We start from the raw sequence: 17,826 nt of genomic DNA, 5'->3' as shown, positions 1-17,826 counted from the left end.
CAAATATGTCGGATTGTCCGCGACAGAGGCACTGGACATCATTGCACTACTGCGGACTCAGTGCTTCTGGACGTGGTCATATATGAATTAGTATAATAAGGTAGATATACATTATTATGTAATAGGATATATTGTATTTTACTAACATAGTTTATAACTTGTTTTCTAACATAATGGATGGACGGATATCCGAAATAAATGAACAAATAAAAATATATACCTAATGTATGTACATACGTAAATAAATGATTAAAGGTTTTCTCGTCCTACTGTTTACATAAGATTCCCTTTATAAGAGTTGCAGATTGAAGAGGAAATCAATCACAACGTAATTGAAGATTGACCATAATTTGATAACTGTATTCGAGTGTGTGGATAGATTTATTTGACATTATCTAGCACCATTCGAATTCAGTGCTCGAATGTGGGTTATCAACGAAATGTCGTCAAGGGAAGATACAAAAGAAGACTACTAAGACAACTTAATAATTTATTTTTAATCTGTGTAGACACTAATGACACTATACTAATGTGACCTATAATTCTTCTGTACATCTGTTTGGTATTTAACTCCTTGGTTGCACCGTATTGTATGAATATTTGTGCTTTTGTTTTTTATGTAAATATAATAGCAATCAAACTAACGGTCCACGTGATGGTAAGCGGTAACCGTGGCCTATATAGGTACACGAACAGCACTGCGACATCATGTGACAGCCGCGATACCACTCCTGCCTAATCAGCACCCTACAGTCAAACACAGCTTAACTTATACAAGGCAAGTATGTAAGTTGGCGGCTGATATAATATATGAGACTGAGATATCCGGAAAGTCTAATTCGGTAAAATTTACCTATTCCGCATTATATCCATGTAAGTACTTATTCTTTGTAAATCTGCGACATTGTTTGATTAAATAACAAATATCTGTACATATCCAAACCTCGTTACCTTCATATCTTCACATTTGTAATATTTTAGTACATTTAATTTATGTAGGCGTAATTTAAATTGTCTGGCAGGAACGTGATCTGATTTACTAAGTTGAATCACATGTATTTCAGACTTTGGACCAACTTGTTATCATTCAGACTTCGTTGTTCATTTGTGCTTGTTTAGTACAATTTTTTTAATTTCTTTTATTTTTGTATTAATGGCAATAACTTAATTTTATGTACGTAGCTAATTGGTTAATTTTAATGTTCAGACTTTACTAGCTCTATTAGCACTAGTTAGCACTGCTAGGTAGATAGGTATTGTCAGATAAATTATTTTTCAATGAAAAGTAGTTCATATTAATTATTAGAATTTATTCAATTACTTATAAACATTATAAAAATAAACTCATTTAGCATTAAGAACAACAGTGCCGTTTTTGTTTACAAAAAATAGATAAAGTAGATAAGTACAGCATGTCAAAGAAGTTTGACATGAAACCTATACCTACCTAACTAGCCGCCTAGCAAACGTGCAATATGTCTGACTATGAGAAGACTTGCATACATTCTACTCGTTAAAAGATTGTTTTAATTTGGTGGATTTGCGTCAAACATAAGGTATGTTATTATTATTACACTTTCTAATCTAGGTTTAAAAGTTAAAAATACTCTATAGTATTAAAAGTTGATTAAAATAACCACCTTACTGACCTGAAAGATTACACACAACTTCCGACGTGACAAGTATAACATCTCAGTAAGTAATTACCTCCAAGGGAGTGGTCCAGTCCAGACCAGTCCCGTCCCTATAGAAATTATGTACACATACATAATATGTATTTAAGTAAGTCTGTAGGTAATAAAGATAAAATTTAAAATGTTTCTAATTCGATCGAATACAATGTGGATTTTAGAGTACAAGAAAAAAAACTGAAAATTTCTATAAATTTTCGGGAACTTCAGCTTTAAAAAAATATATGCCTACTCTTTATTGGAACATATCATTTGATTATTTACATGTAAATTAATACTGTTATCCTTGTTTTGGGAAGGAACTGACTTCTCATATACAGCTCACGCTAGTTGGGGAGTCTGGACTGCATCAAACTGTACACTGATGGTTTAAATAAATAAATAACATTTTGTATTATCATTATTTCTCTTGTATATATCGGCGGGGTCTGATATAGGTACAATCCAGCTCTTTTATTTTCAGAAAATACCAACAACTAATTTATTGTGGTAATCCATGGTTTGGCAAGAATCTTAGCCTATAATGGCAGTAAGATATTGCATTATTTACTATGTTAGTCAGATATTGGCGTGACATGAGATAATATTTTAAGAATTCCTTTTCTAGCACTTCTTGCGTATTTAGTATGTAGTTTCTTCAACGTCTCTTATGATATTCAAGGGACGAATAGATGTGATACGTTATGTAATACAATTTTCGAGGTGATTAGCACCATAATATTGTCTTCCTTTATAAAGTAATAAATAAAACAAATATTTTTGTTCACTTACGTGTATTTTCTTTTAGCGACATTTTTATAACTATAGAGTGCATAAATAGAAATTTTTTATTTACATACATTTACATTTATATTTTATGTAGGTAGGTAGGTAGGTGATTAGGATTAAAATGGCTATGATAACCAAATTTAATATCTCGTTCATATAAATTAATCTAAAAATACTATCTATAATAGAGCAAATGTTGATGAGATAAAATTTTGGAGAAAACTACTGGAACTTTTCAACCAAACTTGAAATAGACATATGAACATACATATTAAAAAGTAATAATTAACATTAATTAGATTGTAGTAATAAATGTGTTATAATGAATATTTTATTTGATTATGATTGAATTTTTTCAATTCTCCAATATTAAAATTATTTGATACGAGTCCAGACTACAAAAAAGTCCTTTTCATTTCAAACAAATAAAAATTATTCACACGTGAATTATAAAGTGAATAACATATAACATTTTCGCGTCTAAAAGTCTTAAGCCTAAATTCGAGAAAATTTATATTTAGTAATATATGTATAATATAAAATAAGACTATACTTATGACTCACGTCAAAAGTACTGACCCAAAAATATCAAATATTTATTGGTCGCTTGAATTCCCCCTAAATTATTAACTTAGAAAATTAACACAGCCGAAGCCAAATGGAGAAACTCGTATATGTACTTCACATATTTTTGATAAAAAAGAGAGATATTAATCATCATTCCTTATCATCAATAAATCCCATCAATAAAAGTCAATTATGTATTGTGTAAAAACAACAGATTATAATAAAAACATGACTATGATATATATTTAATTCACATTAATTCTGTGTGGAAATACATTATTTTATGTTTAATGGTAATATCTCAATTACGTAAAATGTCTATTGATAGATTTAATTATCCGTCAACAGCATGGCAGTTCCAGCAGATAATTTATTATAATTATAATAACCTGTGACATAATTACCCGAGCCATTGTTCAATTCTGAGAATAAAACGCTATGCTACACTCGCACTAAAAAATCATACAGCAATTACGTTGTCAAGGAGTCTAATTAAATAGATAGAATGTAAATCTTTTTCCACAACATATACGAAGATAAAATTATATACTTACTTTACACTTGAAACAATGTAAAATAATTTGGCTATATGTACCGATAATAGTTTCTCTGTCTACATTTTAAACAATATAAATATTCTGAATTGATGCGCAGTTTAATGTTACATCAATTTTAAACTCTATTACCCACATTCTAATTCTATAACATAGCGATGTTCTGTATTTTTTAATCAATCTACGTCTTCAGCTGTTGTTCGTATATACCTAGAAATTTATTACCAAGTATTGATCTGAACTTGTCGCAAGTGTTTTCATGACAATACGTAATTTAGTAGTATTATACACGTTCTCTTTCCCTCTAGTTGCGTGCTGGAATTTTTCTTTGCCAGCTAAGCAAAGGTCACTTCATTCAACAAATTTTGTTCTACTTTCACTAACTATTTCAAGTTCGTTGGTTTGAACATATTACCTATTTCTTTATTTCCCTTATTACATAATTAGTTTTTCATTAACCATTTTATCACAACTAAACACAAATATCAAATCATTGTTCTATACTTACGTAGTAAACGAGAAAGTTTCAAGTTTATATAAGACAAAGACAAAAACATTTAATTATTATTAATATACACATAACATCCCATGTAAATTTCGTTGGGTTTTAGCATGTAACATTCGAATTCTTTCATACTTCTCCAATCGTAATACGTTAATCATACCCTACATACATATGCATACACACAATGAAGGAACATATTAGTTAATCATTAATCTTATAGGTAATTGTCCATTAATTCGTCTGAAATTTCAAACATAAGTGGACTCTATCCCTTATTTACAATACTTTATAAAATTATTCGAATCTATACGTAGTGAATTGTGCAAAAGCGCTTACATTGAGGTAATAACTTACACTGTGTAACTGGTGACTACTAATTGACTATTCGTACTAAATTATATAGATTTCTTAAATACACCTCATAAACTTCACCCAAAACCTAAGGTAACAGAATGTCATGGTTCACAGATTTGATAGAAAATAACAAAAAATGACATTCATTTGATGTCGTGCTGACAATAAAATATCTAATAGCTTCCTTTATGTTAAACAAGTGGGAATTTATTGATACTCCAGTTAGCATCATGAAAATGCCTCGTAAATTGTACAAGGCCGTAAACTGAACCACCGAGAGCCTTAACTACTGCTATTATATTACGACTCCGCTTCTTGAAATAATTTTTGTGGTTTGCTCTTTAGATTTTTCGGTCGATGTGTCCATATTTATCTTGGAGGACTGTATTTTTTTCCACGTATCACCAAGGGCTTTACTAAAATGATCGTCAACCACTCCTTTGCTGGACGACTGCGATTTTTCACCATCTTTTGATCTCGATGTTTGTATTTGTCGCCAGGTGTCACCGAGGGCTTTTTCGAAGTGGTCGTCGACCCAGAGACTAGCATCGTCGACTTCCATAGCAATTGTTTTAGTAGGCTTCGGAGGTTCTTCCGGTTTGAACTGGATTGGACTGCTTGCACGATCCTTCGTGTTCGGTTTTGGACCAGGTTGAACATTTTCTCCGTTCTTCTTGAATAAGTTCATGTAGTCATCTCCCAGTGAACGTCTAAAATGTTCGTCGATTACCGGATCACACATTGACATCGAACCTATGAAACAAAAACAATTCTTATTTATGAAGGTGGTAATAAAAAAAATAACGTACCTAATTAAGTATAAGAAAGGTTATTAATTGCATAAGAATAAAGATAAAATCTAATTGAGGCAGGTCACGACACAGCCGATGTATCGAATATAGATTATGATCAACTTACAAACGCGTGCAATGCGATTATAATAATGATCGTTCCAGTAAGTCTGGCTAATTAGTGGTAGTAACATTGAACCTCTTATACAACATTAGGCATATTACTGACATTGAGAAAGTAAACAAAAGATATTCCAACCATAGAAAATGAATAAGAATATATTCATATGTGGTTTCGTCATTCTGAAGAAGACGTTATATAAAACTTAATATTATATTTTTCAGACGATAAGGTAATGATAGGCTTAATGTCTTAGTCCTATGGAATGGCAACACACGAGGGTATCTCGGCCATCATATGATAACCTGATGTCTGCATTGCTATTCATCTATAAATGTAGGTAACGGGTAACCGTTACTTAAATAATTTCCACTAATTTATTATTCCAATAAGTCATTACATACATAATCGACATATAAATAATCGCAAAGAAACTTGACGCACAATGTTTGGGATAGAGAAGAACAGTCAGTTAATCAAGAGATCTCGACTACGCGAAATAAGCCACGTATAAAAGTTAGTTTTTCATCATGTAGTGTTTGTATATTTTTAAAACTCGATATTACCTGGTGGTGTGTCATGACTTTTCGTGATGACAGACGGTCGGTTGTACGGCGGTGGTGCAGGTCGCGTCCGCAATCGCATATCGATGGGAGCTTCATATTTTCCACCTGGATACTCTGGTGGCGCTCCTGTAGACAAAAATATTAAAGTATTAGTAATCTATTATTATAAAAAGGCCCTTTTCTTTCAGTTTAGGCAATAAAAAACACCGCTGAAAATTATTTAGGGTAAATATTGTAAATTGTTCTGCATACCAAATATGGTGACATACCGACAGCGCCACGCTCCGAGATAAATATATAGAATATACTTTTTTGCCATTGTAAATTGTAAAAGAGAAAAATTACACTCAAACATTTATTAAATACATTTGTATAACTACAATAAGCGCCTTATTATTGACAGCATTTTTGTTCAGGGCAATCTTAGGGAACTCATAATTATGGAAGACGAATAACATTCAAATAAAGAAATACGATAGTTTTATTTAATTTATATTTCAATGGGTTCCTTCATGGTTATATCTATCTAGGAACTCATTAAAATATACACACAAATATTTATCCAAATTCGCCCACCCATTTAAGAGTATGTATGTTAGTTATGTAAGATATAAAGACAAACTAGATGCATGTAAAATGAACAACTAATTCAATATTATTCAACTGCACTGCATTGACAAGAGAAATTGAGGGAACTATTCATACTTCGAAGCGCGCGTATTTAATTGAGTTATAAGTTAACTAGACTCAAAGTTGAGAATTACGAAGTACGTGGAATATACAACTAATGTACTATCTGTAAAAGAAGATACACTAGTTAGCACAATTTCCGTATCAAATATATCGTAGTGATTTTCACTATGATATTGTCACTTGAAATCGTAAGTAAAAGTTTTTTAATGTTAACAGGCTGATGGTCCCTCTGGGGACAAGTAACCGTCTTCTACATATATACAGCGCTACGGAAATTCTGGATACGAATGTTATATATTGTAACTTCGTTGCGTAATTTTACCCTTAAACCAACATAACTTATAAAGTAGGCTGTTTGGCGGATGAAAAAGTTGAAACTGACCCACCATACTTTTGTTTCATATTCTGTAATTTCGTAGTGTAATTTTACCCTTAAACAGAAACAGAATTCACAAAGCAAGTTGTTTGGCGGTTGATAAAGTGAGAATGACACCATACTTTTTACAACGCCTGTCTCGGCAGTTGTTTAAAGATAATTGAATTATTTCATCAGCCTTCGATTAATATTAATATCCATCAGACGAGTTATTTGCTGTACTCTCCTGAATATAAATTTCCCTAAGGAAGTATTGAATGCCCTGTATTCATTGACTACAGAATTCCTACTCCCGGGTAGGAATTCTATTGAAACTTTCTCGAGCACTACAAGATGATGTAACTTCCTCTGAAGTACCTTGCTTAAATGTCTCATACTATACTATATGTCTAATCATCAATACTCATGTTGTCTATGTGAAACGAAATATATATGTTGTACGATGCGAATATAACTTAGTAATTTTAAGTTGGTATAGGTGTATAACTTGCTAGTACAAGTGATATCTGCTTAAAATTACCTGTTTAATTTTCATATATTTTGTTATAACTGAGAGGTTTATAAATGATGCATTGGAAAGTGTTAGTAGATAAATAATTATATTATAGTATAATAACTGCTTTATCCCATCGATTTTTTATTCGTGTATGAGTAAGTAAAGTTGATATTGTTAAGTAAATGCACATAGGGCATTCTGTCGACTGTGTATGCGAATAATAGTGTTTATTAAGTTAAATTTATCGAATTCTTTGTTGTTGCTTTTAGATTTCAAGCTCTTTGTATGATATAACTCGACTCTTGATATAACTCCATATAATATATAGGTATATCTATAAGTCCCTCCTTACCTTTTCCATTAAAGACTAAATTGGCGGGAGCGTCATCCACTTCATCTGAGAGCTCTCCGTCGCTGTGAGGCTGTGCGCGCGCAACCGTTGCCACACAACGCCTTTCGTTAAATGACTGCGACCGCAGCGCCATCTTGCAATTTTCCCTGAATATTGACATATGTATTAACAAGATTATATTGAAAATCAGTTTAATACTGGCCTATATATAATTGCTCTAACTACCACAAACTCACAATATGCAGTTGATATTAATTGACATCCAAAAAATTTAAAATAAAAGGTTGATATGGGCAACGAAATGTTATTAATAATATAACTGTAAATTTTAAGTTGCAAGGCCATATGATCTTTTGCCATTTGAACTCAATTTTACATCATGACCATTATTAGAAAGACCAAAAATTGCCCGAAAAACACTATACACAGCACGTGGACGAATTAGTTCAAAATGAAGAATTGTATTCTAAAAAATGGTGATTTGGATCCATTTGTATATTTGCATTTAGTTGTGCGTGGTGTTATTGACACTTCGTAAATGGATTTTGTTTGAAAGTTTTATTTTCAATTGTAAGGTATTGTTACCTCGTAACTTGATATAGGCTACGGATAAAACGAGGACATTAACATGTATCTAGCTTTCTTGGTACTACTTAAAAACTAACATAGTCATACACATAATGCACTCCTTATTTAGGTAACGTGTACAAAAGTGAGACATTTCACCTCGGCTAAGGTGTTAAACATAAATTTAAAGGTAGACCAGATATAAAAATATTAAATAAAATATTTTTTGCTGCACGTCCATTGCCATGCCCGATCATAAAGTGCGAAAGGCTGCCAAACCTTAATGGCACATAAATCGTATTGAAATAAAATAGGTAGAGACATTATCTTTTCATTTACTGTTTTTTTTTATTTTTATGTACAAATTCAATTCAAAATTTCCAGGAAAGATACTTCAGATAACTGAATATATAACGCCGTTTTTATTTTTTGTTGCTAGTGCTAAATATATTTTAAATGTTTCTTACCTAGGTCTGTAATCAGGTTGTCTCATTGACCTTCTCTCTCTGCGCCATTTGCCGGTCATTTCCTTGATTTGAGGAGTTCTAGGTGCTTCAGGTGAGAGGGTACGGTCACCCTCAGATTCCCCACTTGAAGCAGTACTCGGCGTCTCTGGAAATAATAGAATACTGGTCATTTAGAGTATACATATAATCCGAAGATGTGATTTGACGCCAAAAATAGAGAAGAAAAATTTAACAATATAAGCAAAGCCGCTTCGCCATTACGGTAAAATAACACACTTTTGTGTACATATTACTCAAGTAACTATGATACTAGTGCAATTACCATGAATTGAACTAGTATCAAGGAAAAAATATAATAAAATTTGGCTAAAATTCAAACCCAAGTGGAATAAATCTGTTAAATTAAATGTAAGTAGGTACACATTGTTAACACATCCATAGAAATATTATAAATATAAAAGAATCAATCTGCTGTTAGCTTTTCACGAATAGACGGCTCAACAGACCTTAATGAAAAACTTAGAGTAGACTATTTACAAGTTTTTTTTAAGGTCTGTTGAGCCGTTCTTAGTAGGTATCACGTTATTATAATTATAACTATATTTAACTTTTCCGAACTGACTACACTTAGAATATCTATAATTCATACTAATATTAAACTGAATGGTATTAGGCAATGAAATTCGATATGAAATTAAACTAAAAAATAGATTAGCAAGTAACAGTAGTAAAAAGACTCGATATCGTTTTGTAGGAGGTTAAAAATACTATGTTATATATATAACACGAAAGGCACATACTATATTGAATCCAGCGCCAATATTCGATTAAATTAATGTTGACACAGAATCCTTCGGCGGATCTTCGAACTTGATTAATCTCGATTGATTAATCTAATTCGGTGTAGATTAGACACGTGTAATAATTAACTAAATGCTTTTGTACCTTGTCTGGATCTCCATTATTGGATTAATCAGAAATGTTTATAATTTTCAGTTATGTCAAAATGACAAAGTTACGTATACAATACACGTATACCTATCTGTAATACCTCCTCAATGTATATAATTTTATGAGAGTATAACTCCCACATTTTTTATCTTCCATTGTAATTGAAACAATGTCTATGCTCACAAGAAATTTACACATAAAAACACATACTTTGATTCGACCTGTCATTGAACTCTACGCTGAAGCTATGGGCACCTAAGACGACCTTGGTAATTTAGCGGTTAACGCCAGTACCATATACCAATGGGCGTGGGTTCGATATTCGACTTTTCAATACAATATGATTCAATACAGACTTTATATTTACGTACGAAGAATTTACGTTTGAAGCAAAATATAGGCACAAAGCCTATATGACTAGAATAAAAAAAACTATTTATTTATTACGAGGACAGCCATGGTCTAGTGGTTTAGCACAAAACTTTGTTTCCTTTGGTTGCGGGTTGGATTCCTCACACGGTACAAATATTTGTATTCATGAGTATGATAGTTTGTATCGGTCTGGATGTTTTCTATGTATATTAAGTATGTATTTACAAAAAATATAGATATCTATGTATTTATAACAGTTGCCTAATACCCATAAATACAGGCTCTGCTTAACTTGTCACTAGATGGCGCTGGGTGTGGAATTGTGCTGGTATATTATTATTACATATAATGAATTTCCACGACTTTATCCTCTATGAGAGTTATACATATGTATAATATACTACACCACGCTCGTATGATTGACTCTATAAGTCAGAGAGAAACTTTGTACAAAGTTTGATACGTAAGTTTACTCTTGGGACACATTCTATCGTTAAGCAGCTTATGATCTTGCAAGTCTTGTTTTGGTTTGAAAATCTAGATATGGCAGTGAAATTACATCGTATAGAGGTACATTGCAATGCTATACACAGTATATTTTATTATGCTCTTTTAAGGTTTCTCATATTTGTAAGTTTGTTAGTTTTTAGGATATAAACCTTGTCACTAAATACTATAAATAGTTTATATTAACTATTAGAACTGATGCACTTTTTAAAATATTTTCTTTTTGTAAATACGTAATAAAGTAAAGTATTAAAGTACATTGAAAACAGGTACAAACAATTACAGATACCAAAACAAATGTTTTTAATGTGCGAGGAATGTACGAGAGACCATTAGTGTTAGCAGTGTGTTAAATCGTTACACCGTGGTCATTATAAATAGTTCATTGAAATTCCAATACAAATAAATAATAAAGAATATTATACAAATGTCCAAAATAAAGTCAATACTATCGCTTTAGAGTACCAATAATAAGTACACAATTATTGTTCTCATTCAATATTACCTACTAATTAAAGCAAAGTACCTTTTCCTGGAGAGGGAACCCATGGTTGCCATAAAGGCACATTGAATTTGGGCGACTGTGGAGGTTCCATTGATTCGAATTGCAGACTACTTAACGAGGTACGGGCCAAGAGTAGTAGGTAATGCGGTAGTTCCATCATCACTGCGCGCAGGCAACGTTTGGTGACACAATATACAGAAACTTAATGCATCACATTTTATATTCACATTCACAACTCTATGATAAAACGTTACTTATCAAAATTTACAAAATATTAGTTTGTTATTTTAGCAAGTAATACAGGTAGATATGAAATACTGGCGTCCCGACACAGGTAACACTGAAGGCCGACTGAATAAAAAATGAACTGGAAGAGATTACATTGGAATAAATAAATGAGATGAAGAACAAAAAACAAACCGAAAAGAAAAAGAGCATCATGCTACATCCACGCGGCCGGACGTTGCGGCGCTTCCTTCGAACCCTGCGGTCACAGGGTGTTACTTATTTAATTCTGAATTATATAATATCTTAATTATTTGGAATAGAATAGAATAGAATTACTTTTTCAGGGACAAAAATGCACAAAACCAATGAAATGAAAAAGCACATAATAGTGCATGGCAAAATAGCAACAAGTAATTTCATAAGCCACCAGATAGTTATTTGTTTGGAAGAGTTGTGAGCGGCAATATTTGGAAGTTATATTTACGTTATGACCTTTTGAATTTATTAAAAATAGGTAAATCTATACATTCGGATCATAATAACGTTATGTTATTAATTTTATATAAAACAAACCAACCTACAAATTAAACATGACTACATCGTGATCACAATATAAAAGATAATTATTGACACAGACACCTTATTAATCAATTTATGTTCAAATCACACGTGTATATATATATAATATAAAAAGCAAAGTGAAGGATATATGAGAAACAATTTGTATCTCTGACTTTATACAACTAAATTGCTACACAAAGATGTGACAAATGACAATGCAAACATAATGATCTTTAACCTCTATCTGCATAACACAAAGGAAATGATGACATCACAACATTTTGAAGTCAGTGAGACATGGTCATATCAAAGAAAACATTATTTTCATTGCTGACCTGATTTATTTAAGTAAGTAGTGTCTACAGAAATGAGGACGTTCCTATCTTTACTTTTTGTTTCCCAGAAGCTCGATTTTAATTGTGTAGTGTATTTTTAATTTTATCGTTACTTTATATAACAGGTAAAAGTAATATATTTTTGTAGTACCATTACTAAAAATAATCTAATTGTTATAAAAATTCGATGTCGTCGGAGTATTTTAACATTTCATTCAACATCAGTTTTATAAACAACATTCAATTATGAACATTTTAGATATCAAATAATTTACTTTTATATTAAATTCATTTACAATTCGAAGTAACTATTTCTACTGCAAACATATAAATTTGCAAACACCCTATATCAAAATACATCAACCTGTTCGGTCCATTCATGAAAGTGCGTGAGCGCAGGGCGCGGGGATTAATGAACCCCCGCACCCTCCTTCCACCATCTATAAAACTTTTAACTAATTTGAGACGTATGGTCTAGCATATAAAGTTACAAATTATTTGTTCTATACTGGAATGCTACAAAGATATGAAATAAAACTTGTGGCTTGCAACATAGAGTATAAATTAGTTTGTAAAGCAACAAGATTGAAGGTAAAATTACGGTGGTTGTATCCTTGGAAGGTTGTGTTTTATTTTGGTGCGGTCAGGTGAGGGGCAAGGGAGTCTGTATAGAGCTGTGAGAAGTTGCCCCGCTACACTGCTTGTAGGACCGTATAAGCATTAGCTTTTTTATTGTCTAATAGAGCGAGGCAAAGGCTCACCGACAGGTTAAACTTTGGCGCCATTGCTTTAATTAAGTCTGGAGGTTCGCCGAAAAGTAATGAGAAATTAATAACAGATTTATTGAACAAGTCATTAGATATACTATAGCGAAGAACATAAGATATGAAGGAGGATCTTCAATATTATTTAATAATTATGGTCTTTTCGTAAATAAACATCCCAGTACTGTTTATATATACTATGTTTGAAAATTTAAAATGTTATGAAATAATAGGTACTATATAATTTTATTATACAAAAGAAGCAATTTGTTAACATTGTTAGTCTTTTAAACAAGTTCCACTAGAGATACCGCAAAGGGAAATTTTCTAAACCACTCAGCGGAGTATAATTAAACAGGCGTTTGTTGCCTTATTTTTTTCTGTTTTATTTTATTTCTGCCACCGCTCCATTGAAGCGGAGCGCCACGGGCACAGCTACTGGTTCTTGTTAGGTATTTATCATTGTTGGGGTTACTGGTCACATTTGAAATTATACAATGCAACAGTCTCTTTCTAGTATTTATCGACTTATTTTACTTTTAAGTTTAGCAGGAATACTATTCAATTGTTTTAAAAAGTACAGCCACAGATAACATAATTGGTACAGCTATAGAATAACTTACTACATAAATAATATTTACTCTATGTAAAATGAGTAAAGATTAATCTATAATTAATTATAAGTAGTATCTAGAAAAAGACTTTTTTAATAGAAGAAAGAATTGTTTAATATTACGCAACATGAAGTTTTCGAGAAACTAGGTTTTGATTACTTTGTGCACGGATATCACAATGTTTCATTTAAACAGTCGTTTAATACCGAGGCGATGACATGGGCAATATCAGTGCAGTTATTAAATATGGACTTACTGCATCATGCCTCATTGTTTGGTTTTATATTGTAAATATTTAACGTAAGTTAAATTAATATAGGTATACAAACCAAAACAATGTGTACGTGCCAAATTAAAGATTTCTATTTATATTAGTTTAATTAAAATAAAATAAATCACTTATTGATTATGACCAAATTTTAGAGGTAACTAATTTCATTTTCACATATATAAACGTGTTCCATACATACATACATGTTATGAAACACGATTTTTGTATATATTCATAAACTTGTTGAACATTCATAAATCATCTATAGAAACACAGCATATTTTTGGTTGAAACGCATCAGTCCTATAATTTGGAATACAGGATGTGTGTAATTCGGTGAATGGAAGTCAGAATTCGCAGTTTGCCCTAAGCAATGCATCCGTTCGCATTCGCGTCCAATTTATAAGACGAGAATGGAGTTTATGGGGATTCTGTTTGCATGCACGTGTTTTTTATAAAGTGATAGTTTGATAAGTGATTTCCGTTCAATTATTCAGTAACTCGTTTTTACCCGCAACTTCATCCGCGTAGCCGTACAATCAGGACGTAAGACTAAGCAGTCAAAGTGTAATCTTTTTTCACCTCTGAACAGTACAGCATAGTCGCTATTTTCGAACATGTGTCACTACGCTCGCTTCTTTCAAACGACAAGACAAATTTTATATACCTCCATCAGATACAATATACACTCGTGCGAAGTCGTGGTGGGGCAGTTACTAGTTTATATAATATTATTTATACGTAGATAAAGTCTAATATCATCCATTACGAATACATCAGTCGTAACTTGAAACTTAAGTCGTAGTTTTGAAAGCATTAGACCTACCTGAATAAATATATTTTTTGGGATTTGATTTTACTTTCTTACATGAAGGGCAAGGGTTAAAGAATTTCCAAGTACCTACATTGCTACATTAGGAGACTATAGTTATAGATATATTAAATAACTGAGAACAGATATGTATCATTTCAAAATTACAACTATACAGATTAGTTTCGTACTAATTTTGTTACGATTGAAATAGATTTTTTTGTGGAACGAAATCTTAAATTATATTCGATAATTTACTTGCGTGGAGCCAGTAGCCGCATTTATATGTAGCTGGAGGGTTTCGAAGAACGGAGCGTGCGCGTGTATTCATTTACATTACATCTGCTTTTAGGGTCTCGATATATTCAGTAGCTTGGTGTTGGCATTTATTCAATTATAATATCACGCGAACAGATTGAATGGTTTCTTTTTAATATAACCATAGAATTTGAACGTAAATATTTATGAAGTAAGTGATGTATTATACTCGAAAAACGTTGCTTTGTCATATAAATATCACTTTTAAAACATAGGAGTTGGTGGTAGAAGATTTAATGTTCTATGTATTTTTAATGCCAAATTAATAAAATGTTTGTAAAAAATAAAAAATATTTAGGGGTGGTCTCCCTTATGATTGAGGGGTATGTTGGCTTACTCGATACCTATGCACACAAAATATCATAAAGATAGATAAAGCCGTTTCGGAAGAGTTTGGTAACAAACACTGCGACACGAAAATTTTATATATTAGATTAGATAAAATTATAGTATAATAGTGGAATTAATTATTTTTAATTATTATTTTAATATTATCTAATGTCGAAATTTATGTAGCTACTTCTAAGTATTGCATATAATTAACTAACTTATAACAAGCTTTGTTTTATTCATTCAACTGTTTCAAAGTAATTTCTCGTAACAATTCTTTTTGACTGTACAATCCAAACAGATCGCCCCAATCTCCGGTAATTTAGAAAAGTTTGGTCCTAAAACAACCTATTGAAAATCAAACGGGGTTTTATATAAGAAATAATAGAGTTTTTTTACATATAAATACATAATACTGTGACAAGACGAAAATATCCTCTTTGTATGTTTGTTTTCGCGTAAAAGTGACAAAATTAAGACAGAACTTGTCGTTGAACATTAGGCCAATATTTAGGCTAAAGAAAGTCGGGAAAAATAACTTCATAAGGGGAAATAGATATAGATGCTTTTTTTATTGTTGTCGTATGATCATCATGAAATGGTGGTGATCTACAGTAGTAAATCGCGGTCGCCCCTAATTCAATAATAGAACTATTTGGCCATGTAGAATCGTTATCAATTTAAAAAATATTCAATAAAATGTACCAAAACAATTTACATAACTAACTGGCATATTATCAAACGTGCGTAATATTATGAATTAATATTTGGTGTTACATTGCATATTGTTGATTATTTACACAACATAAACGAGTGCAACCGCGCAAGGCGGATGTTTGCAGCGAAAGTGAGGGAAGCCACTGACGTCCAAACATTCCGCATTCCGCATTCAATGTAGACTACTGTTTTTAACCGACATTAAAAAACGGGGTGGTTATTATTTCCTTCATATACATAGGTATTAGGTGTATAATAAATAGTATAGCGGTACACAGCATAATACTCATTTATTAATAGGTAATATTTATTTATACCTACTTACGAATACGTGTAATGTTCACGTTTTTATATATTTTTCAAGTATGACAAGCAGTCCATGTGATGTTCTTTTTTATTTTGGCTGTACTCTGCTTTATAAACTAAATATATTGGATTTTGAAAATGTATATCAAGTAGATTAGCTACCTACTTGAGTAAAGTATACTAACTTATAAAAAGTAAGTAGGTAAATTTTATTTTATTACTGCTATTACATAAATACATCGTCACTGTGTATTATACTTTCTATCCATCACATAAGATTAAGAATCATGGTCTCCTACTTACATCTTATGCATTCCCGAATTTTACTGTTATTGTTTTGTTGGATTACAATATATATATTATATAATAACTATTGATTAATGAATAATAGTTATTCTATGATGTAATAATAATAAATATGTAAGTTAGGAATCTCCAACTTAGATACATATTTATTATTGTTACATCACAGAATAGCTATTTTAAATTCGTTTAACGCGTATAGTCTGGAAAATAATATTGAATGCTTTGAAAAAATTCATGCGAAAGAAAATTCTGTCAGTGAAAATTCGTGACATGGATATATGGCATTCGGTTGTCACACGTTTCATCGGAATTGCCGGATGGTGAAGTTTGAATAAAAAATAATGCCATAGACTTATTGTTGTATATTGATTTATAACTATCGAATAATTATCATTTATTACGAGATTTAAGATTAAATTTAGGCTATGAAGGAGACCGTCTTCTGAGTATCCTTAGATTTAAGTAAAACATGAGTTACTTATTTTATTCCTCACAATAAAAAAATACGATTTGTACAATTTTATACTTGTACTGTAGGTATGCCAACTCTTCATTGACGTCTAGCCTTGAGCCTAATGATCTAGCAGCTCATGCTCAAACTAGCTGGAGTCGCTACCCCAACTTTTGACTTTGACTACGGGTAAGTCTTCGTGTTATGTGGTCCACCTAATAAATATAACACTAACAAATAATAGATAAGTATGTATTAATAATCTTTCTTGTTTACAAACTGGTTTGCACATTGATTGTAATATCCTACATAATCATATAAAGTCTAGTAGATTATTTATATAATTTCTATTATATTAATACATTATATCTAGAGTTTAAATAAATATATATGTAAATCATATTGCAGACCAAAATATGTATATTTGCGACTTTTTTTGTTTTGCATATTGTTCAGTATTGATTTTAAGTTTATCTGCACAATTTAAGGTAACTAGCGTCATCTGTACATGGTTTACAAAATCTGGGAAACAGCGCCATCTATTGTTCTATACGGTTGTTGAAAATATCATGTAATGCCTGCTTCTGCCTACAGATGGAGCTATATACAAA

At 31.5% G+C, this 17,826-nt stretch overlaps 1 protein-coding gene across 2 annotated transcripts in view; it reads right to left on the bottom strand.

Moving 5' to 3' along the window:
- Nucleotides 1–3,183: 3,183 nt before the first annotated feature.
- LOC131852501 (transcription cofactor vestigial-like protein 4) overlaps nt 3,184–17,826 on the bottom strand; it is a 31,514-nt gene continuing 16,871 nt past the window's right edge. The window contains exons 1-5 of one of the 2 annotated variants that reach the window (XM_059203173.1): nt 11,225–11,512; nt 8,869–9,013; nt 7,835–7,980; nt 5,918–6,043; nt 3,184–5,192 (exon numbers count right to left, since the gene is read on the bottom strand). In XM_059203173.1, the coding sequence (XP_059059156.1) occupies nt 4,735–5,192; nt 5,918–6,043; nt 7,835–7,980; nt 8,869–9,013; nt 11,225–11,363 (1,014 nt within the window). In that variant the 5' untranslated portion in view covers nt 11,364–11,512 and the 3' untranslated portion in view covers nt 3,184–4,734. Of the gene's footprint in view, nt 5,193–5,917; nt 6,044–7,834; nt 7,981–8,868; nt 9,014–11,224; nt 11,513–17,826 lie in introns of those variants that run through there. The other variant, XM_059203180.1, reaches the window with a different exon arrangement.

This window comes from Achroia grisella, unplaced genomic scaffold, assembly GCF_030625045.1.
Source record: "Achroia grisella isolate CSIRO2021 unplaced genomic scaffold, CSIRO_AGI_Agris_v1 utg1179, whole genome shotgun sequence".
NCBI lineage: Eukaryota > Metazoa > Arthropoda > Insecta > Lepidoptera > Pyralidae > Achroia > Achroia grisella.
This window is presented reverse-complemented; position numbering and strand designations above follow the sequence as displayed.